Source organism: Rana temporaria, chromosome 11, assembly GCF_905171775.1.
Source record: "Rana temporaria chromosome 11, aRanTem1.1, whole genome shotgun sequence".
In the NCBI taxonomy this organism is placed as follows: Eukaryota; Metazoa; Chordata; class Amphibia; order Anura; family Ranidae; genus Rana; species Rana temporaria.
This window is the reverse complement of record NC_053499.1, coordinates 111,761,872-111,779,283: the sequence shown is the minus strand read 5'-3', so window position 1 is coordinate 111,779,283 and position 17,412 is coordinate 111,761,872. Positions and strand designations below refer to the sequence as shown.

At 41.7% G+C, this 17,412-nt stretch overlaps 1 protein-coding gene across 3 annotated transcripts in view; it reads left to right on the top strand.

Annotated features, from left to right (window-relative positions):
• PC (pyruvate carboxylase) overlaps positions 1–17,412 on the top strand; it is a 671,516-nt gene that overhangs the window by 238,883 nt on the left and 415,221 nt on the right. For all 3 annotated transcript variants that reach the window (XM_040328827.1, XM_040328828.1, XM_040328829.1), the window contains one exon: positions 3,643–3,794. In XM_040328827.1, the coding sequence (XP_040184761.1) occupies positions 3,643–3,794 (152 nt within the window). The remainder of the gene's footprint in view (positions 1–3,642; positions 3,795–17,412) is intronic.

Here is a 17,412-nt window from a genome sequence, read left to right as displayed (position 1 = left end):
GCTCAAGACGTGGTTGGGGACTCTGCATCAAAAGTCAAGTTGTGTGGGATTTTTTTTCTGGATACTTACTCTTCGGTCCAGAGCTTGAAACAGTGCTGGATAGAACAGCAGATAAGAAAAAGAAAAAACTTCCCTTTTAAGAAAATGAATGCTCAGCCAGAAAAAAAATGTTGTGCTTTTTCACAATCCCAAAGGGCTAAAGCGCAAGGTCAAAGAAAGAGCATGGAACCCCCAGAGAGGTAGAGCAGAAAAAGGTGGTGTGCTCTTCAGGCCTCCAGAGCAAAAAATAATGGTGGTCCACTTCCGATGGGTGGGAGGCTTCGAGCCTGCCTTCCTCATTGAGAAATAGCAACATTGAGGCCCTTTGACCAGAACATCATCAGGAAAGGTTACAGTTTTCCCAGACACCCCCAAGCAGATTCCTTGTGACCAATCTCCCAATGGATCAGGAAAAGGCCCCTGGCTATGAAATTCTTCTTAGAGGAACTGATCAATCAGGAAGTCATCGTTCAAATCCCCAAGGAGCAGGAGGGCTTGAGGTTTTACTCTCATATCTTCCTAGTAAAGAAAACACGTGGGAAGTTCAGTTTCTTGATTTTTAACAGATTCTAAACCGGTCCTTCCGGTACAAATGTTTTCGCATGGACACAATGGCCCAGATTCTCGTATCTCGGCGTAAAACTATGCGGGCGTAACGTATCTCGTTTACGTTACGCCGCCGCAAGTTTTACGGGCAAGTGCTTTATTCACAAAGAACTTTCCTGTAAAGTTGCGGCGTAGCGTAAATCCTCCGGCGCAAGCCCGCCTAATTCAAATGATCCGGGTAGGGGGCGTGGATCATTTAAATTAGGCGTGTTCCCGCGCCGATTGTACTGCGCATGCGCCGCCCCTAAAATTTCCCGACGTGCATTGCGCTAAATGACGTCGCAAGGACGTCATTGGTTTCGACGTAAATGGCGTCCAGCGCCATTCACGGACGACTTACGCAAACAACGTAATTTTTAAAATTTCGACGAGGGAACGACTACCGAACTTAACATTGGTTGCCCCTCATATAGCAGGGGCAACTTTACGCGTCGCAAATCTAACGCAAACGTTGTATCTTCACTGCGTCGACCGCGCTTACGTTTGGGAATTTGCGTATTTTGCTAATTTGCATACTCGATCGGGAAAACGACGGAGGCGACACCTAGCAGCGAAAAAAAAAATTGCATTTAAGATCCGACAGCTTAAGAGCCTTACGCCTGTCTGATCTAATGGTTATCTATGTGGAACTGATTCTAAGAATCAGTCGCATAGAAACGACGCCCCAGATTAGGACTTACGACGGCGCACATGGCGTTGCGCCGTCGTAAGCCCTTTCAGAATCTGGGCCAGTAAGTAAGTTGCTTAATCCAGAATGTTTCATGGCATCCATCGATTTCCAAGATGCATATTTACACATTCCGATCGCACATTCATCACAAATGTTCCTGAGTCTAGCAGTCAACTTAGGGAAGAGAATATAGCACCTACAGTTTGTGGCACTGCCTTTCGGGCTCTCATCTTCACCCAGTATGTTCACCAAGGTGATGGCAGAGGCTTTGGAACCCCTGAGACTGAAAGGGATCGCCATTGTGCCCTACTTAGATGACCTATTGCTGTTTGCGGTGTCCGAAAGACAGTTACTGACTAATCTACAAGAAACATAAGGTCACCTCGGCAAGTTGGGTTGGCTGTTGAATTGGGAAAATTGAGAAGATTCAGTTAGCCCTGAAGTTAATTCAATCCAACCTTTTCAGTGTCGGTTCGAGTGGCTATATCAGCCCCGGGGTTACTGCCTCAATACCGGCGGTTCAATAAGCCGAGCTCCACGCTCGCCCCCTCCTCCAGACGTGGTCTCTTTCTTACTGGAGAAACAGATCAGGATTGCGTCAAGGGCAAAGAGCTACTTGTGATGGGTAAACCGGGAAAATCTGTCAAGGGGTCTCCCTTGATCTTTTCCCGTGACCAAACGCCTGACAACAGACACGAGTGTGAGGGGGTGGAGAGCCCATGTCAAAGAGGAAATGGCGTAGGATACATGGTCAAAAAGAGAAGCCAGAAAATCCTCCAATTGGAAAGAGTTGAAGGCAATACACCTGAGCCTCCTTTTCTTCCATCAGTTTCTCGAGAACCAGCATGTTCAGATACTGTCAGACATGTAACAGCGTCGTATATCTGTCAAAACATGGAGGCATAAGAAGCAAAACCATAATGGAACTAGCTCGACCTGTTTGTCACACCCTTTCTGCTTAAAAAGTCTGCAATCAGTTTTCAATTATATATAGAAAAACTATTTCTATATAAAACTGAATTCATGATATAACTGTGCAGGTAATAAAGGAAGATATGTAAAAAATAACCAAAACAATTAATAAGCTGCTAGCAATAACACAACAGAACACATTGTGTAACATATAAAAGCTGAATTGTAAAAAATAACCAAAAAAAAAAAAAAAAGCTGCTAGCAATAACACAACAGAACACATTGTGTAACAACATATAAAACCTGAATTTTGCTATGTGAGCAAAAAAATTGCGAAAACAAATAAAATGTCAGTCTGTGACGTTTCCATGTGAGGATAAATAGTAAATGCAATGTATGGAAATAAAGCCTTTAAGAACGTGTTCAAGAGGAAACAAATGACCATTCACCCGAGTGCACCTTCATCGTGATTGAGTAAGATGTGCACTTACCAAAACATCTGGTTAAGCATGTAGGGCAGAGTCTGTCTGCCACCATGCTTGTTTTATCTCTGTACCTGTAGATCCTTACCTGGAATCTTTACATGCATTGCTTGATTTTTACTGGATTTGTGTAAGTTTTTTTTAGCAACGCTTATTTTTAATAAACCATCCTACGGTTTTACTCTATGTGGATACGCTTCTCTTCTTTATGGGACATCCATGAGTGATTAGGAACCAGCAAGACACGCCATGATATTATCTCCACCTCTTTCACATGGATGGATTTGCCACAATTTGTGATTCCATGCTTATCTAGACTCTTATAATGTGGAGTCTAGAGTTCTGGTACACGCACATCTTACTCAATTACGATGAAGGTACACTTGGGTGAATGGTCATTAGTTTCCTCTTGGACATGTTCTTAAAAGCTTTATTTCCATACATTGCATTTACTATTTATTTTCACATAGAAACATGTCACAGACTGGTTGACATTTTGTTTGTTTTCACCATTTTTTGCTCACATATAGTGCAGCAAGTTTTATATATAGTTTCAGTTCTAGAATTTCTCCATGAGTGAATGGAGAAAGGTCTAGCAGCAAGCACACTCAAGGCGCAGATTACGGCATTGTCAGTCTTCCTAGGAAAAATTCTATCATTGGTTTTTTTAAGGCGCTAGCCAGGATCAGGCCAGTGTCTACCAAATATTTACCCAAATGGGACTTATCAGTTTTTTTGCAGAGGCTCACAGAGGCCCCATTTGAACGCCTAAAGCAGTGTTTCTCAAACCAGTGCTATTATGATAGAGGAAATTGAAAGTATATTAAATGGAAAAATATTGGTTTTGCTTTTCTAATGTCTTATAAATATATAGTTATTAGTACCTTGAATGGTGTTGTTTTAATGAGCTTCCCTGTGTTCTTTGCACCTCAGGTGACAAATATGGCAATGTAGTGCATCTTTATGAACGTGATTGCTCCATCCAAAGGCGGCATCAGAAGGTGGTAGAGATAGCACCAGCTGCTCAGCTTGATCCTCAGCTACGGGATAGACTTACTCGGGATTCTGTTAAACTAGCAAAACAGGTAGGAGAAATGCATTTAAAAGGCCTAACTCAATATATTGAATTTAGTTTTTCTTAATGTGGCTTGTAGAAATGGTTTTGTAACTATAAATGTTTATAGGTTGTAACAATGATTGTATAACATGAACATCTAGTTATATGTAATATGTTGGCTGTGCTGCTAGAATACAATATCTGCTCTTGGACATTTCATATATAATGAGTATGGATCCAACAAGTTTTTCCTGCTTAAGGTATCTTCATGGGATTCATGTGGTAGTAAGCTCAGATTTTAATACCGGCTGTTAACGTTTATTTACAGCAGAGGGCAGCAGAGGCACTGAAACCATACAGAATGTGTTTTGATTTGTTTGTTTATTTAATCCTTTTATTTTGCTGTTGCTTGTGAATAATAATCTGTGCGTTGCATGTTCCTTTCCGACAACTTTGCTATTGAAGCCACATCAAAATCATGTAATGAGTCATAGGTCTTAAGTATTTGAAGAGTTGTATTGCATGAATCCAGTGTTGATAAATTGATAGCTGATGTTGCAAAGATGGTTTTGTGATTGTGGCATCAATGCGTTTGGCAACCAGGTTTAAAATGGAAACGCAGTTTTCTGAAAGGCTCCGTCAGTTTTCAGGGAATTTTTATTTAATTTTTGCCACAAGAGTGGGTTGTTTTGTTTCTACATCGAAACACACAAAACATGCTATGAAAAAATATAATCTCAGAATGGCACGCCTCTCCTGAGTGAATTTCTATATATAAACCACTAAATACACTTTTGAAATCCATCTATGGGGGAGCTATGCTACCTGCCAGGATTTGTATTTCTGTTCGGGCAGTTCTGAAATTCATGCAGCCCTAATACACATCTGCTGTACGCAACAAAGCTCGGTAACCTCCCTGCCACCAGTCTGTGATTGGAAGAGATGGAGTAGCAATAGACTGATGTAGTCCTCCCCCCCCCCCCCCCCCCAAGGTCTTTATCAGAATATGTGAATAAATGTTGGTAACCTGACCAAGTACTGCCATACTTGGTGCCATGCTGAATGCATTTGCCACCAATTCACAAAACAGGCTACTTTTAAAGTAGCAGCATGGGAACCATGCTTTTCATACAATGGAGTTTGGAGGAGGGGGAATAGGGTAATCTTTTTTTTTTTTTTTTTTAAGAAAAGGCCCTTTGAAATTGAAGCAGCGTGTTCTAAAACAGGGGAGAAGACTCTGTGGTTGGCATCACAACAGAGTGTGGGGTGGGGGGGGGGGGGGGGGGGAGGGGGTGTTGGGACAAACTAAAATAAAACAGGATTAGTATAATTGAAACTGATGGAGTTTGGAAAGCAGATGCAACAATTGAAGCATGTTATTTAGCAGGGATTGTGGCATAAAGTCCAAAAACGATAGGGCATGGAAGATGGGACTGCTCTTGTTGCTAGGAAATGTTTAAAGCCCAGCTCCAGGAAAACTAAAAGTCATCCCTTCACTGTAAGGATGTACCAAGTGGGAAAACACTTTTACTTACCCGATCTTCTGCTCCCTCAGCAGACGACACTTCCTAACACTCCAACACTGGACAGTTTCTTGGCATTCTCATGTCCACTGCAGGACTATGGTCCCTCCATTGGTCTTGATGATGTCAGAAGACCTTAGACTGTCAGAACGGATCTAGCAGTGTGGAGCACGCTGTGGGAGCAGAGTGTCGGGTAAGCAAAACTACTGTACCTGGTCTTCAAGACATAAATGAGCAAGTAAACCTTGCCGAGCACCACTGCAAAGGAGGACTTATTTTTCTAGAGTTGCGTTATAAGCAGAAAATAGGCTCATGGAGCTGTGATCACTGTTGGACCAGATGGTCAGTGGAGATAAGTAGTATTGACATGGTACATTAAATAAGTGAGAAAAGGGAAATCCTTCATTCTGACACATAAAAACATTCCATTGCCATTCCATTACAACAAAGGAAAAATTTCAAAATACTTACAAGATGCAATAGATGTCCCCACCAAAATAGAATTTTCCCCAATGCTCCAACGATAGATATCTCCCATTACGCACATCTGAGTCTTTTATTGATGCTCTAAGGATTTCCCTCTCTTCCTCCCCTAATATGTACATTCCACAGCACCGTATGTACCTCATGCCACCTTCCCTATCCTCCCTATTGTAACCTTATGTCGTCTTGTCCTTCTCCTCCCTTGTTCTAGCATTCTTTCTCTCCTGTTGTATCCCCTCTCCCATTGTATTGCACCCCCCCCTTACCATTCTCTACCAAACATGTCTGTCTTTATTTCTCTGGCACACAGGGGGTATTCTGATCCCTACCTTTTTCAAATACACTCCCAACTTTCACCTCTACATTTATGAAGTAATACCAGGATTTGTATCCTGGGGGTTTCATAGAATTAGTCTTACTAGCCCCACTCTTCTCCTCCTCTTGTAATATGGTAACTTCATAATGACTTTGCAGTCTACCTTGTGGGTTACATAGTTGCATAGTTAAGGTTGAATAAAGACACCAATCCATCCAGTTTAACGTGTGTGTCGATAATCATTTCCCGTATCCCTGTATAATTGTGTTAACGAAGATGCGCTTCCAATCGCTTTTTAAAACTATCAATACTTCCTGAAGACACCACTGATTGTTTACAGGAGTTCCACATCCTTACTGCTCTGACAGTAAAAAAAAAAAAAAAAAAACCCTATGCACCTTAAGGTTAAACTGCTTCTCCTCCAAATTAATTGAATGGCACTGTGTCTTTTTACACTCCCTGGGACTGAATAGTTTTTTCCTATTTTGGGATCACCATTGATGTATTTATATTTTGCTATCGTATCTCCTCTCATCTTCTCCATGGAGAATACGTTTAGTGCTTGTAGCCATTCCTCATAATTGAGGTTCTCCAGTCTTCCTATTCATTTTGTTGACCTTCTCTGGACTCTCTCCAGTTCTAGCATATCCTTCCTGAGGATTGGTGACCAGTGGCGGCTGGTGCTCAAAATTTTTGGGGGGGTGCAAACGAAAAAAAAAAAAAAAAATTGCAGCCTCACTGTGCCCATCACATGCAGCCACTGTGCCATCAAACGCAGCCACTGTGCCATGCCACCAAATGCAGCCACTGTGCCATCAATTGTCACCACTGTGCCATGCCATCAAACACAGCAACTGTGCCATCAATTGTCACCACTGTGCAATGCCATCAAACACAGCCACTGTGCCCCTCAATTGTTGCCACTGTGCCAATTGTCACCACTGTGCCCTTTAATTGTCACCACTGTGCCCATTGATGCCACTGTGCATGTCACTGTGCCCTTTAATTGCCACAACTGTGCCCCATGATGCCACTGTGCCCATTGTCACCACTGTGCCCCATGATGCCACTGTGCCCATTGTCACTGCTATGCCCCATGATGGCACTGTGCCCCATGATGCTACTGTGCCCATTGTCGCCTCTGTGCCCTTTGTCACCACTGTGCCCCATGATGCCACTGTGCCCATTGTCGCCTCTGTGCCCATTGTCGCCCCTTTCCCTGTAAAAAGCACTTACCTGAAGCTTCCATGTCCTTCCTCGATGTCTTCTGCTGCCGTGGTGAAGCTTCAGCCAATCAGGTTCCTGATAACCAGAATCCGGGAGCCTAATTGGCTGAAACAGCCGTCAGTCTTATACAAGGAACGCAGGGAGGGTGAGTTCCGAGTATATGGACAGGCCGCCACTGTTGGTGACCAGAACTGGATGGATACGCCAGATGTTTCCGAACCAGAGTTTTAAAATGTGCCAAGATTATAGTTTTATCTCTAGAGTAAATTCCCTTTTTAATGCATGCTAATAGTCTGCTTGCTGCAGCTTGACATTGCATGCTATTTCTCAGTCTGTCATCTACTAAGACCCCAAGATCATTTTCCACCCTGGATTCCCCCAGAGGCTCTCCCCCTAGCAAGTAACTTTTATTTTTTCTTATAGAAATATAGGAATGAATGTGAAGGGGTTTAGGTGCGTGCATTTTTCAACATTAAACCTCATTTGCCATGTACAGGGGGTCCCCGACTTACAAACAACTCCTGCTTAGGAACGGGACGTATCTGCCATTCTGCGCATGCGCAACCATTTTCAATGGCGGCACATTCGACGGACCATCGGAAAACAAAATGACGTAATTGCTGTTCTGCACATGCGGTTTCCAACTTACGAATATTTTTGACTTGAGAACAAACCTAAAGTCCCTAACTTGTTCGTAAGTCGGGGACCCCCTGTAGTTGCCCACACCATATATACCGACATGCATGCGTTTTGAGTTGTGGGGTAATTCAATAGGCTGTGCACACCTATGAGGGCCAATATGCTCAGATCTCACTTTTTTACTGTTAATTTATTTAAAACATTTCATGGGATTTTTTTTTGCTTTCCTCCGCTGTCTCTCATATTCTTTTTTTTTTTGCCACCCTGATTGCGTTCTTACTGCATTCTTTGTAGTGTTGGAATGCTGAAAATTAAATCTTGATTTAAGGACCTCTTTACCAAATTCTTAGGTGACACGTCCTGTGCTTATCAAATGTTATAACCACCAAATCTTTGTCTTTTTTTTGTGTTCTGCAACACACTTAGGGCTGGGTGCTGAGGGGTTATTATACATGTGCTAGGGACCAACTGCTGAGGGTTTAAAGCACAGATTAGTGCCTGGACACTTAGGGGTTGACTTGTGTTGGGTTTTGGTGGTTGTATAAACTGCACACTTGGTCCTCATAGGTTAAAGGCTATGCATTAGGTACTGGGTGCTAAAGGTGTAAAACACATGCTGGGAACTGAGTGTTGACTAGAATAACAGACAATGGCTGAGGACAGGGGTATTAAGGGTCAATTCACATAAGCTGAGAACTGTGTTTGGGCGACTAGGTGGTTAATGCTTATATGCTGGGGACAGTTTACTGATGGATTATCTCTCATGACCTTGCTGACAAATCACTGAGGGGTTAACTATTATAAGCTGGTAGTAGGTCACCAATGGGTAAACACATTCTGTAGGGGCTAATCACTGAGGGGGTAATGCACATACTCTGCTAGTGTTTGACTACTTGGAATTTAGTTATGTGCACTGGTGTCAGGGTATAGAGGAAAGCATTATGTGTGTCCAAACACACCCACACCACAATGCTTATAATTAAGAATCGCACACCTGTAACCCTGTTTTCAGTAGGATCCTGTGAAATATCCAGACAATTATGAGTATTCTCTTGGCACCTGGTAAACTAGGAGACTGGGTGGGAAGGTATTCTGTTTATTTTTCCTGTTTTGTTGGTGGGGCCTCCATTTAGAAGGGTCTTGTGTTTTAAATACAAGTGAAATCTTCAACTGAGTTGTAAACATCCTACCTGCACCTTGTGTTTTACACCTGCGTAAGATGTGCTTTAAACATGTTTGTTGCCCTTTTATGCACGCTCTGTAGTAGGGTATTTTTTATTTTTTTTGGTGTCCCGTGTGAGGATAGAGTAGGGTAAATCTTAAAATTCCTGTGTCAGCAATCTATGTTTGTGTAGAATTATGTGGTTTTTGGCACAACACTGTCCAGGCTAATGCCTGACCTCTGTCTGTAGTGTGAGACCTTACATTTCCTGTAAAGAAACTCCTATCCCACAATTCCTGGATCTCAGTCTAATACTGGTGCATGTGAGAGCTACCCAGTATTAAGATTAGTAATTACACATTTGTAATGCGACATAGTGCTGATGCCAAGGCATGCATTGAATGTTGTTTGACCTGGAACAGGAAGTTGTCCTGTCCCTTTGGTAAATAGGAACAAGCTAGCTGAAGAAATACATGGGCATAGGGGAATTGATCAACCATGATGCTATAAACCGCAGCCACATGTCCATTACAAGGTAAGGCAAAAAAAATGGAAATAACTACACCAATATCTAGCGAAAACAACAAATATTTGAAATTGTTTCATGTCAATGGTTTTATTGCAGATAGGGGAAGGTAGAATACCACAACACTTGGCTCCCGCAGCTCCTCTGGCTGACAGTATCTGGATGGTTGTTCATCTTCACAAGCACAAAGCAGGCTCGATTCACTTTCCGTAGTACAGAGTTTCTTGTGTCTGTGTGCCAGGTCTTTGACAGCAGGTATCAGACCAGCAAAGGTTATAGTGTGTGTGTGTGCGCGCAAGTGTCCCCTAGCTTTGGAGTTCCACACAGAAACTGCTTGTGTGAGGTTTTCCTGGATCAGCAACTTCTTTCAGGCACTCAGCCTCCCAGTAGGCTGAGCCCTCCAAGCTTGGACTCAAGCTCAGTATGCCTGAGTTGCAGGCTCAGACAAAATTACCTGGGCTGGACTGTTTAAGCTTTGTCCAGCCCACTGAGAAACATGTAGTTTTGTCTATGGGACTAAGCAGAGAGAACTCTTTAGGATGCTGCAGGTTCCATACCACAACCTGCATTTATAAATGCATCATAAAATGCAGGCCCTGATATGAATAAACATCGAAATGTAGAACAGGTAGCGATATTCAATCCCCATTTTAACTGAAGCTCAATAAAATATTAATGCCCAAGGAAACTATTTGTTACACATTATAATTAAGATTGCTGCTTTGTCTTTAGGGCTGGTGGATAGAGTGGAGGCCAGTTCATAGACTATGTGTATGTTGTGAGTCATGTGACTTTGTTATACTAAGTTTGCTAACTGTTTATGTCAGGAGATGAGCTTAAAGTTGTTGTAAATGCTGCCCCCCTAAATTCTTATGCATGTCCGATCTCCATCCAGCACTGTACCCGAGAGGGGCAACACTTTTCTCTCTCTCTCTCTTCACTGCACATAGAGGCATCAGCTGAAGTCATTGGCTACTACTGTCGTCAAATAAACACAATTAACCTGGCTTGGGATTGAGCCCCCATGTGTACCACCATTGAAAGTGACTTTCTATGGTCGCACACACAGAAAATGAGGAACCTAGCGTGCTGGCGTGGAGTACAGAAATGTAGGATTGGGGCTGTTCTGTGAAAAAACATTGTACAGAGCAGGTAAGTATGACATGTATGTTATTTAAAAATAAAAATAAATCACTAACAAACATGCTCTATGCATCACATCATTGAACAACCAAGTTATTAATAACTGTTCCATTTGGCCCTGCTTACCTAATGTTTCATATCTCTTCATATCACCTGTTTGTTTTCTGGGTGGCTCTTGTGGATCTCTTGGATTCTGTGCTAGTCTGGTGGCCACGCTTGGGCGCTTTTATGTGGGTCAGCATGGTAACTTAGTGGTTAGCATTTCTGCATTGCAGCACTGGAGGCCCTTAGTTGGAATTCCATCCAGGACACCACCTGCATGGAGTTTGCATGATTTATCTGTACTTTGGTGGGTTATCTTCCATGCTTTAAAGATATGCTGGTAAGTTTACTGGCTTCTCTCTTTAACTGGCCCTATTATTGGAGTGCTTGGTTACCTCCCATCTACTGTTCTGTGTTGACAGTCTCAGCCTTGCAGATTTAGGTGTGTAATCTTTTGGACTGCACTGATATGTCTCTTAATCTGGAGTACCCGATGGTGTTCGTTACAGTTCTAGCTGGGTATTTTGATTCTGGCTCCTCAATTCCTCTATCTGACTTTTTGATTAGGTGCAGTTTGATTCTAGTTTCGTCATAACTGTCCTAGGTGTATGGGTTTCCCGGGTTGCAGTTCCTGTGCTTCCATTTTCTTTCATTCTGAGAAGTCTTGGTTTATTTGTTACTCCAGCTAACTTGTTGAATGCCAAGGACCAGGGTTCTCTGATTATAGTGATCTAGGAATTCAAGCCCAGGGTTGGCGTTGTCTTTATTATTTGCTTCTGGGCAGTTCCCCTCTAGTGTTGCAAACCTGACATGCTGAGGAGGGCTCTTAGCCTCTTTCTGGTGCAGGGGCCTTGTTTTCTTACTAGAATCCTGTCGCCCGCTTCCTTTTGGTGTCAAGTTTTTTGATTGTCTTGGCATTGTGGGAGCTCCCAGGTGGTAAGTCATACCATACGGTTCAGGTGGACAGTGCCTTGGCTGTAGTTGCTGTCCTATTTTGGGAATAGTCTTTAATCTTGCCTGTGTAATTGTAATATAAAGGTTCTTGCCTGGAACAGTTTTTCTTGTTCTAGCCTTGCCTGTTGTTTCTATTTAAGGCTGAAATGCTTACGGTGTCCTAACCCTTATTGCCAGTCTTGTTCTCAGGACTGTGCCTGTGGATTTTCTGTCCTCTGAATTCCTCTGGTGTTTTGTACTGAGTTGTCTTCGGGGTACAGGAGCCTCAATTGGAGCTGCAATTGCTATGGAGTATGCAATGCATTCTAGCACATTATGACATTACTTTACAGGGTAATAAAAAAAAAAAAAAATGTCCATCGGTTTAAAACCTGTTTAAATTGAATCATACATAAAACTCTGTATGATAAAAAGCTGGCTTTAAACATTCACTTATATTCTGCTGTTCCAAATCTTAGACAGTGGTGTTTGACGTCCGTACATGAAGCTCCTCCCTGCACGTTTTGTCCAAATGTGCGTTTTCAGGGGAAGTCAAATCTGGGAAAACCCCACTACATTTACACAACATACCTAAAAAAAATGTATATTAAAAAATGCATTTTTCCCAACACTATACCTAATTAACATACAATCATGGAGGGTGGTTTCTCACTTTGTAACCCTGTGTTAGGACAGACAGTGTTCAAAAAGTTTACAGATCTTAATAAAGAACTGTAAACATAGTACAGACCAGATTATTCCACAGCGCCCTCCCAAACATGACAAAGCAGGGAGAGCATGTCATTTTTAAACAAGTAAAAAGCACTTAAAGGTAAGCATCGTTTTTTTTTTTTTTTTTAAGTAGTATGTTAATGTTTATTTGAAGTGATGCTCTATTTGGCAACCCATTTTCTACAATCTTTGCTATAGAAAATGTCTGCATCAGATTGTTTAGTGTAGTTTGAGAATTATATTTCTGAAAGTATGATTTTAAAAGCTTTAGAACAATGTATTATAGACCAAGTAATTGGTGTACATGTGGTTTGTCTATAATTTTTGCTTTATGATAAATTCCATTAACCATGATAACGTCTTGGATCTGATACAATTGCCTATGATGGCTCTTTGGTGTGTACTTCCTACTAAATAATTGTCACACTATGTGTTCAGTGTAACAGTATTGTCTGCCTGTAAAAGATTTATATAAACTTGCTCTGTTTGATCAGTGTAGAGAACAGTAGATGTAGACGTTCATCACAAGAGCTTGTGCAGCTTCAATCCTTGAAAAGTGGTAGAAATAATTATCTCTCTGGAACATCATGCAGATCTGGCACCATGAAAGGTTCTCTTTGATGTGTGGGATAGATGCATTGTTTGTTCTTAGCTGACCTGTCATTCTGTGATGGAAGAAATGCTGGTGACACTGCAGGGAAAATGGAGAATGAAGAGGTGTGTGTTGTAAAATCACAATGTGTGCTCATGTTGTCTTGGTAAACAAAATGTTTAACTCTCAAAGGACTAGTAAGGAGATTTATTGCAGTGGCTGTAGTTTGCTTGTGATTTGTGGGGAGGTTTTCTGAAGTGTATTCTTCTCAGCGATGTATCTGGCATCTGGGGTCGATCATTTTTTAACCCCCCTCCCTCACCACATAAAATAGGTTATTGTCAGTAATAAAGCAGCACAGGCAGCATGCCTTACTGAGTGAGTGAGTGAATTACTTATATAGCGCTACAAATGCAAACTGAATCGCCTTAAGGCGCTTGGCCTCCATTTTCCTTCAGTTTGACCCTCAGAATAGTTGAGTCTTTAGTTTTTTTCTGAAGGCCAAGTGATCAATTTCCATTAGGATATTAGTTGGTAAAGCGTTCCATAGTCGAGGTCCTTGCACTGAAAAATGACGTTCTCCTTTGGTCTTATATCGGACTTTGGGAATTTGTAATAATTTTTTGTTAGTTGATCTAAGAACTCGATTTGGGTTTTGTTGTTTTATTTTCTCACCTAAATATAAGGGCTCGCTTCCGTGTACACATTTGTGCGTTAGGCATAAGGCCTTGAAAGTGACTCGATCCTTTATGAGCAGCCAATGGAGGGATCTCAGGGACGGGGTGATTGGTTCCCAGGGTTTTTTCCCTGTTGCCAGTCGAGCTGCCATGTTTTGGATGATTTGGACCAGGGCGAGCTGGTACTTTGGGAGTCCGAGGTAAAGGGCATTTGCATAATCCATTCTGGAGTTAATGATTGACCCTACCACTACCGCTGTGTCTTCTTTGGGGATGAAGGGAACCACTCTTCGTAGGAGCCGTAGAAGATGGTGCGATCCGCTAATTACTGATCCTATTTGTGCATCCATCGTCATGTCCGAGTCAATGATGACTCCTAGACTTTTGACCTTGGTGCTAGGGGTGATGGTTTGTCCCAAAATGGGTGGAGGGGTCCAGGTAGTCCTGGCCAGTTTCCTCCTGTTTGCATGGTGTTGAATGATTTCTGTTTTTGCTCTATTGAGTTTGAGGTGACTCTCCGTCATCCAGCAGTCTTTCTGAGTGAGGCATTGTTCTAATGCGGGGTATTGGTTCTTTTTGTCGCTGATACGAAAATAGAGTTGCATGTCATCCGCGTAGGAGTGATAGAGAAGGTCGTGATTACTAATAATTTTTAGGAGTGGGCTGAGGTAAATATTGAATAGCACGGGCAATAGGGGAGATCCCTGAGGGACTCCGCAAGACACGCTGCGAGATTCAGATGTGAAGGGTCCTAGTTTCACTATCTGGGATCGATTTTCCAGGAATTATGAAAACCATTGTAGATCCGAGTCTGCCACTCCAGCTATCTCTGTGAGCCGGGTTAACAGTTTGTGATCTACTGTATCAAAGGCAGCACTGAGGTCCAGCAGTATCGGGAGAGAAGATTCTCCGTCATCTGCTGCTTCGAGGGCGTTGTTCCATATTTTGAGAAGCGATGTTTCTGTCCCATGACCTGGTCGAAAACCCGATTGTAATGGGTGCAGGAGTTTATCGATGTCTAAATGGTGTTGTAGTTATTGTACTACTACCTTTTCCATAACCTTGGAAAAGATTTTGGTACAATATTATTTAATTTTTATTTTCGTAAGGTATTACAGGGGTTTTACCCTATACACAACAAATGAATTTATTTGGAGATTGTCTACATAAACTAATATAATACTTTACAACTTCTTAATGTCCTCAATACATATCTTTTTCATACAGACTTATATAGAGAAAACTAAAAAAAGAAGAAAAAGAAAAGGAAAAAAAAGGGGATAAGAGAAAAAGAGAAGAAAAAGGGTTAGATAAAGAGAAAAGGAAGATGGCGGGGGGAAAAAATTATGAGGGCTTTAATAGTTAAGATCACTCCAGTATGGCTAAACATTGGTTGGGTTCCCTTTAACCCAGACTAGGAACTCAGCTGACTGTCTAAACTTGGACCAAACAGACCATGTTCGAGAAAATTGTTCTTCTCTCCCCACTTCCCGTGCCATCATACCTTTTAGATCTTTAGTAGAGTCCATTTCAATTGCCCATTCCCCCAGTCAGGGTACCATTGTCCATTTCCAGTGTCGTGGAATAACTGCTCTGGCTGCAGCAAGGAAGTGTATAAGTACATCCTCTTTTGCTGTTTTTAAGGATCCTGGAATCATGGTTAGGAGAGCCTGCGTGGGTATTTATATCCACTATTTTTTCATATAGGTCAAAAATATATTTCCAGAACCTTCTCACCGGGGGACATTCCCACCAGATATGGAACATATTTCCCTTTGATTTATGGCAACGCCAGCATATATCAGATATATCCTAGTTAATTTAATGCATAGTAGACAGGCACCTGTACCATCTACTCATCAATTTATATGCCTTCTTGTGGCTATCGACCCCTTATGGGTCAAAATAAAGCTTTTTTGCCATTCCGATACGGTTACAGGCTCTTGGAACTCTTTTTCCCATTTCCGTGTAAACGGAGGGGGCTCTGAATGATTTGATAAGAGAAGAATAGAATATATTACAGAGATCGAGTGTAATATAGGTTCTTCTTGCAAAAGCAAAGATTCGAATGCAGTTGGTTTAGCATAGATTTCTTGTTTTAATGAGATTGATCGTATATAGCATAGGGCTTGATGTCTCTGTAGCCATTGCGCCGGATTATGAAAAGTTATTATGGAAGAAAAATCTTCCATTAAGGATGGATCTGACTGAAGAACTTGAACAATTATTTTGTGCTCCTGTTTATACCAGGGGCCAAACGTATTTGAGTATAAGGCTGGTAAAAAATCCGGCGTTCCAAAAAAAGGGAGTCATGGGACTCAATTGTTTTGATATTCTATAGGTGGATATTACCTGATCCAATATCTGTAGTGTTTGCCTGGTAAGATATGCTGGGATTGAAAAGCCCTTTCGTAGAATATATGAAGTCCAAGGAAGGGTGCAGAGATCCATAGGATTTATATGACCTTCCAATTGTACCCATCCATAACTTGGATGCGGAGTGGTGGAACCAGTCGGTGATACGTGTTAGTATGGTTGCTTTATGATATATGGAGATATCTGGTAGCCCTACCCCACCCTTGTTTTTCGGAAGGGATAATATCCCAAAGCTGATTCTGGATTGAGTTGAATTCCATATGAACTTCGAAAATAACCGATGGATTTTTACGAAAGTACGCGGCCGGGAGATGGATTGGGATAGCTTGAAACAAGTATAGAAAGCGGGGAAGTATATCCACCTTGAGAGTATTGATTCTACCAAACCATGATAATTTTTTAAATCCATAAGATGTCAGGGTCTTTTCGATTTTATGGAGCATTGGAAGAAAAGTTAGGGAGTATAATTTTGATGTTGAGGCTGGGATATTAATCCCTAGGTAGCGAATTCACTCCGTACAGGCCCTAAAAGGGAAATTCTTCGATATTCGCTTCATATTTGTTTGCGATAGGGATATATTGAGAAGTTCAGATTTATTATAGTTGACTTTGAAATTGCTGACTTCACTGAATTTCTCAAATTCTAGAAGTATTGAAGGAAAGGAAATTTCTGGTTTTGTTACAAATAGTAGCAGATCATCTGCAAAAAGAGCCAATTTTGCGTGTAAGGGGTCGACCTGGAGGCCCGTTATATTTTCGTTTTGTCGCAGTGCATTAGCCAAGTGTTCCATCGTGATAACATAAAGCAAGGGGAGATACCTTGGAAAAGATTTTGAGGGAGGTTATCGGTCGCCGATTGTTTGGATCTTTGGGGTCTGAATTGTTTTTTTTTTAGAAGGGGTTTAATTATTCCTTGCTTTAAGGGGGTTGGAACTATGCCTTTTTTTTTTTTTAAATCAAAGTCTTTTTTATTGAACAAAGACAAGAGATGGTACATACAGTAAATATACATAGTATGGCACATGTACACAATAGAAAAATTTCCATCAGTTTTCAAGTTACATTAGTTGGTCATATTTTGCTATGGTACAAAAACATATAAAGGGGCACAGAGTTTTCGGCCACCTGGGCCCAAAAAACAGAAAAAATACATAGTCATAATTTTCCACATCACCTGAGGACTCCTCCCACACCCCCCAGACCCCACAATTACAGGGATATGAGCCGTGACGGAACAGTTTCACGAGACCCCTGGGCCCATCACACACACGTATC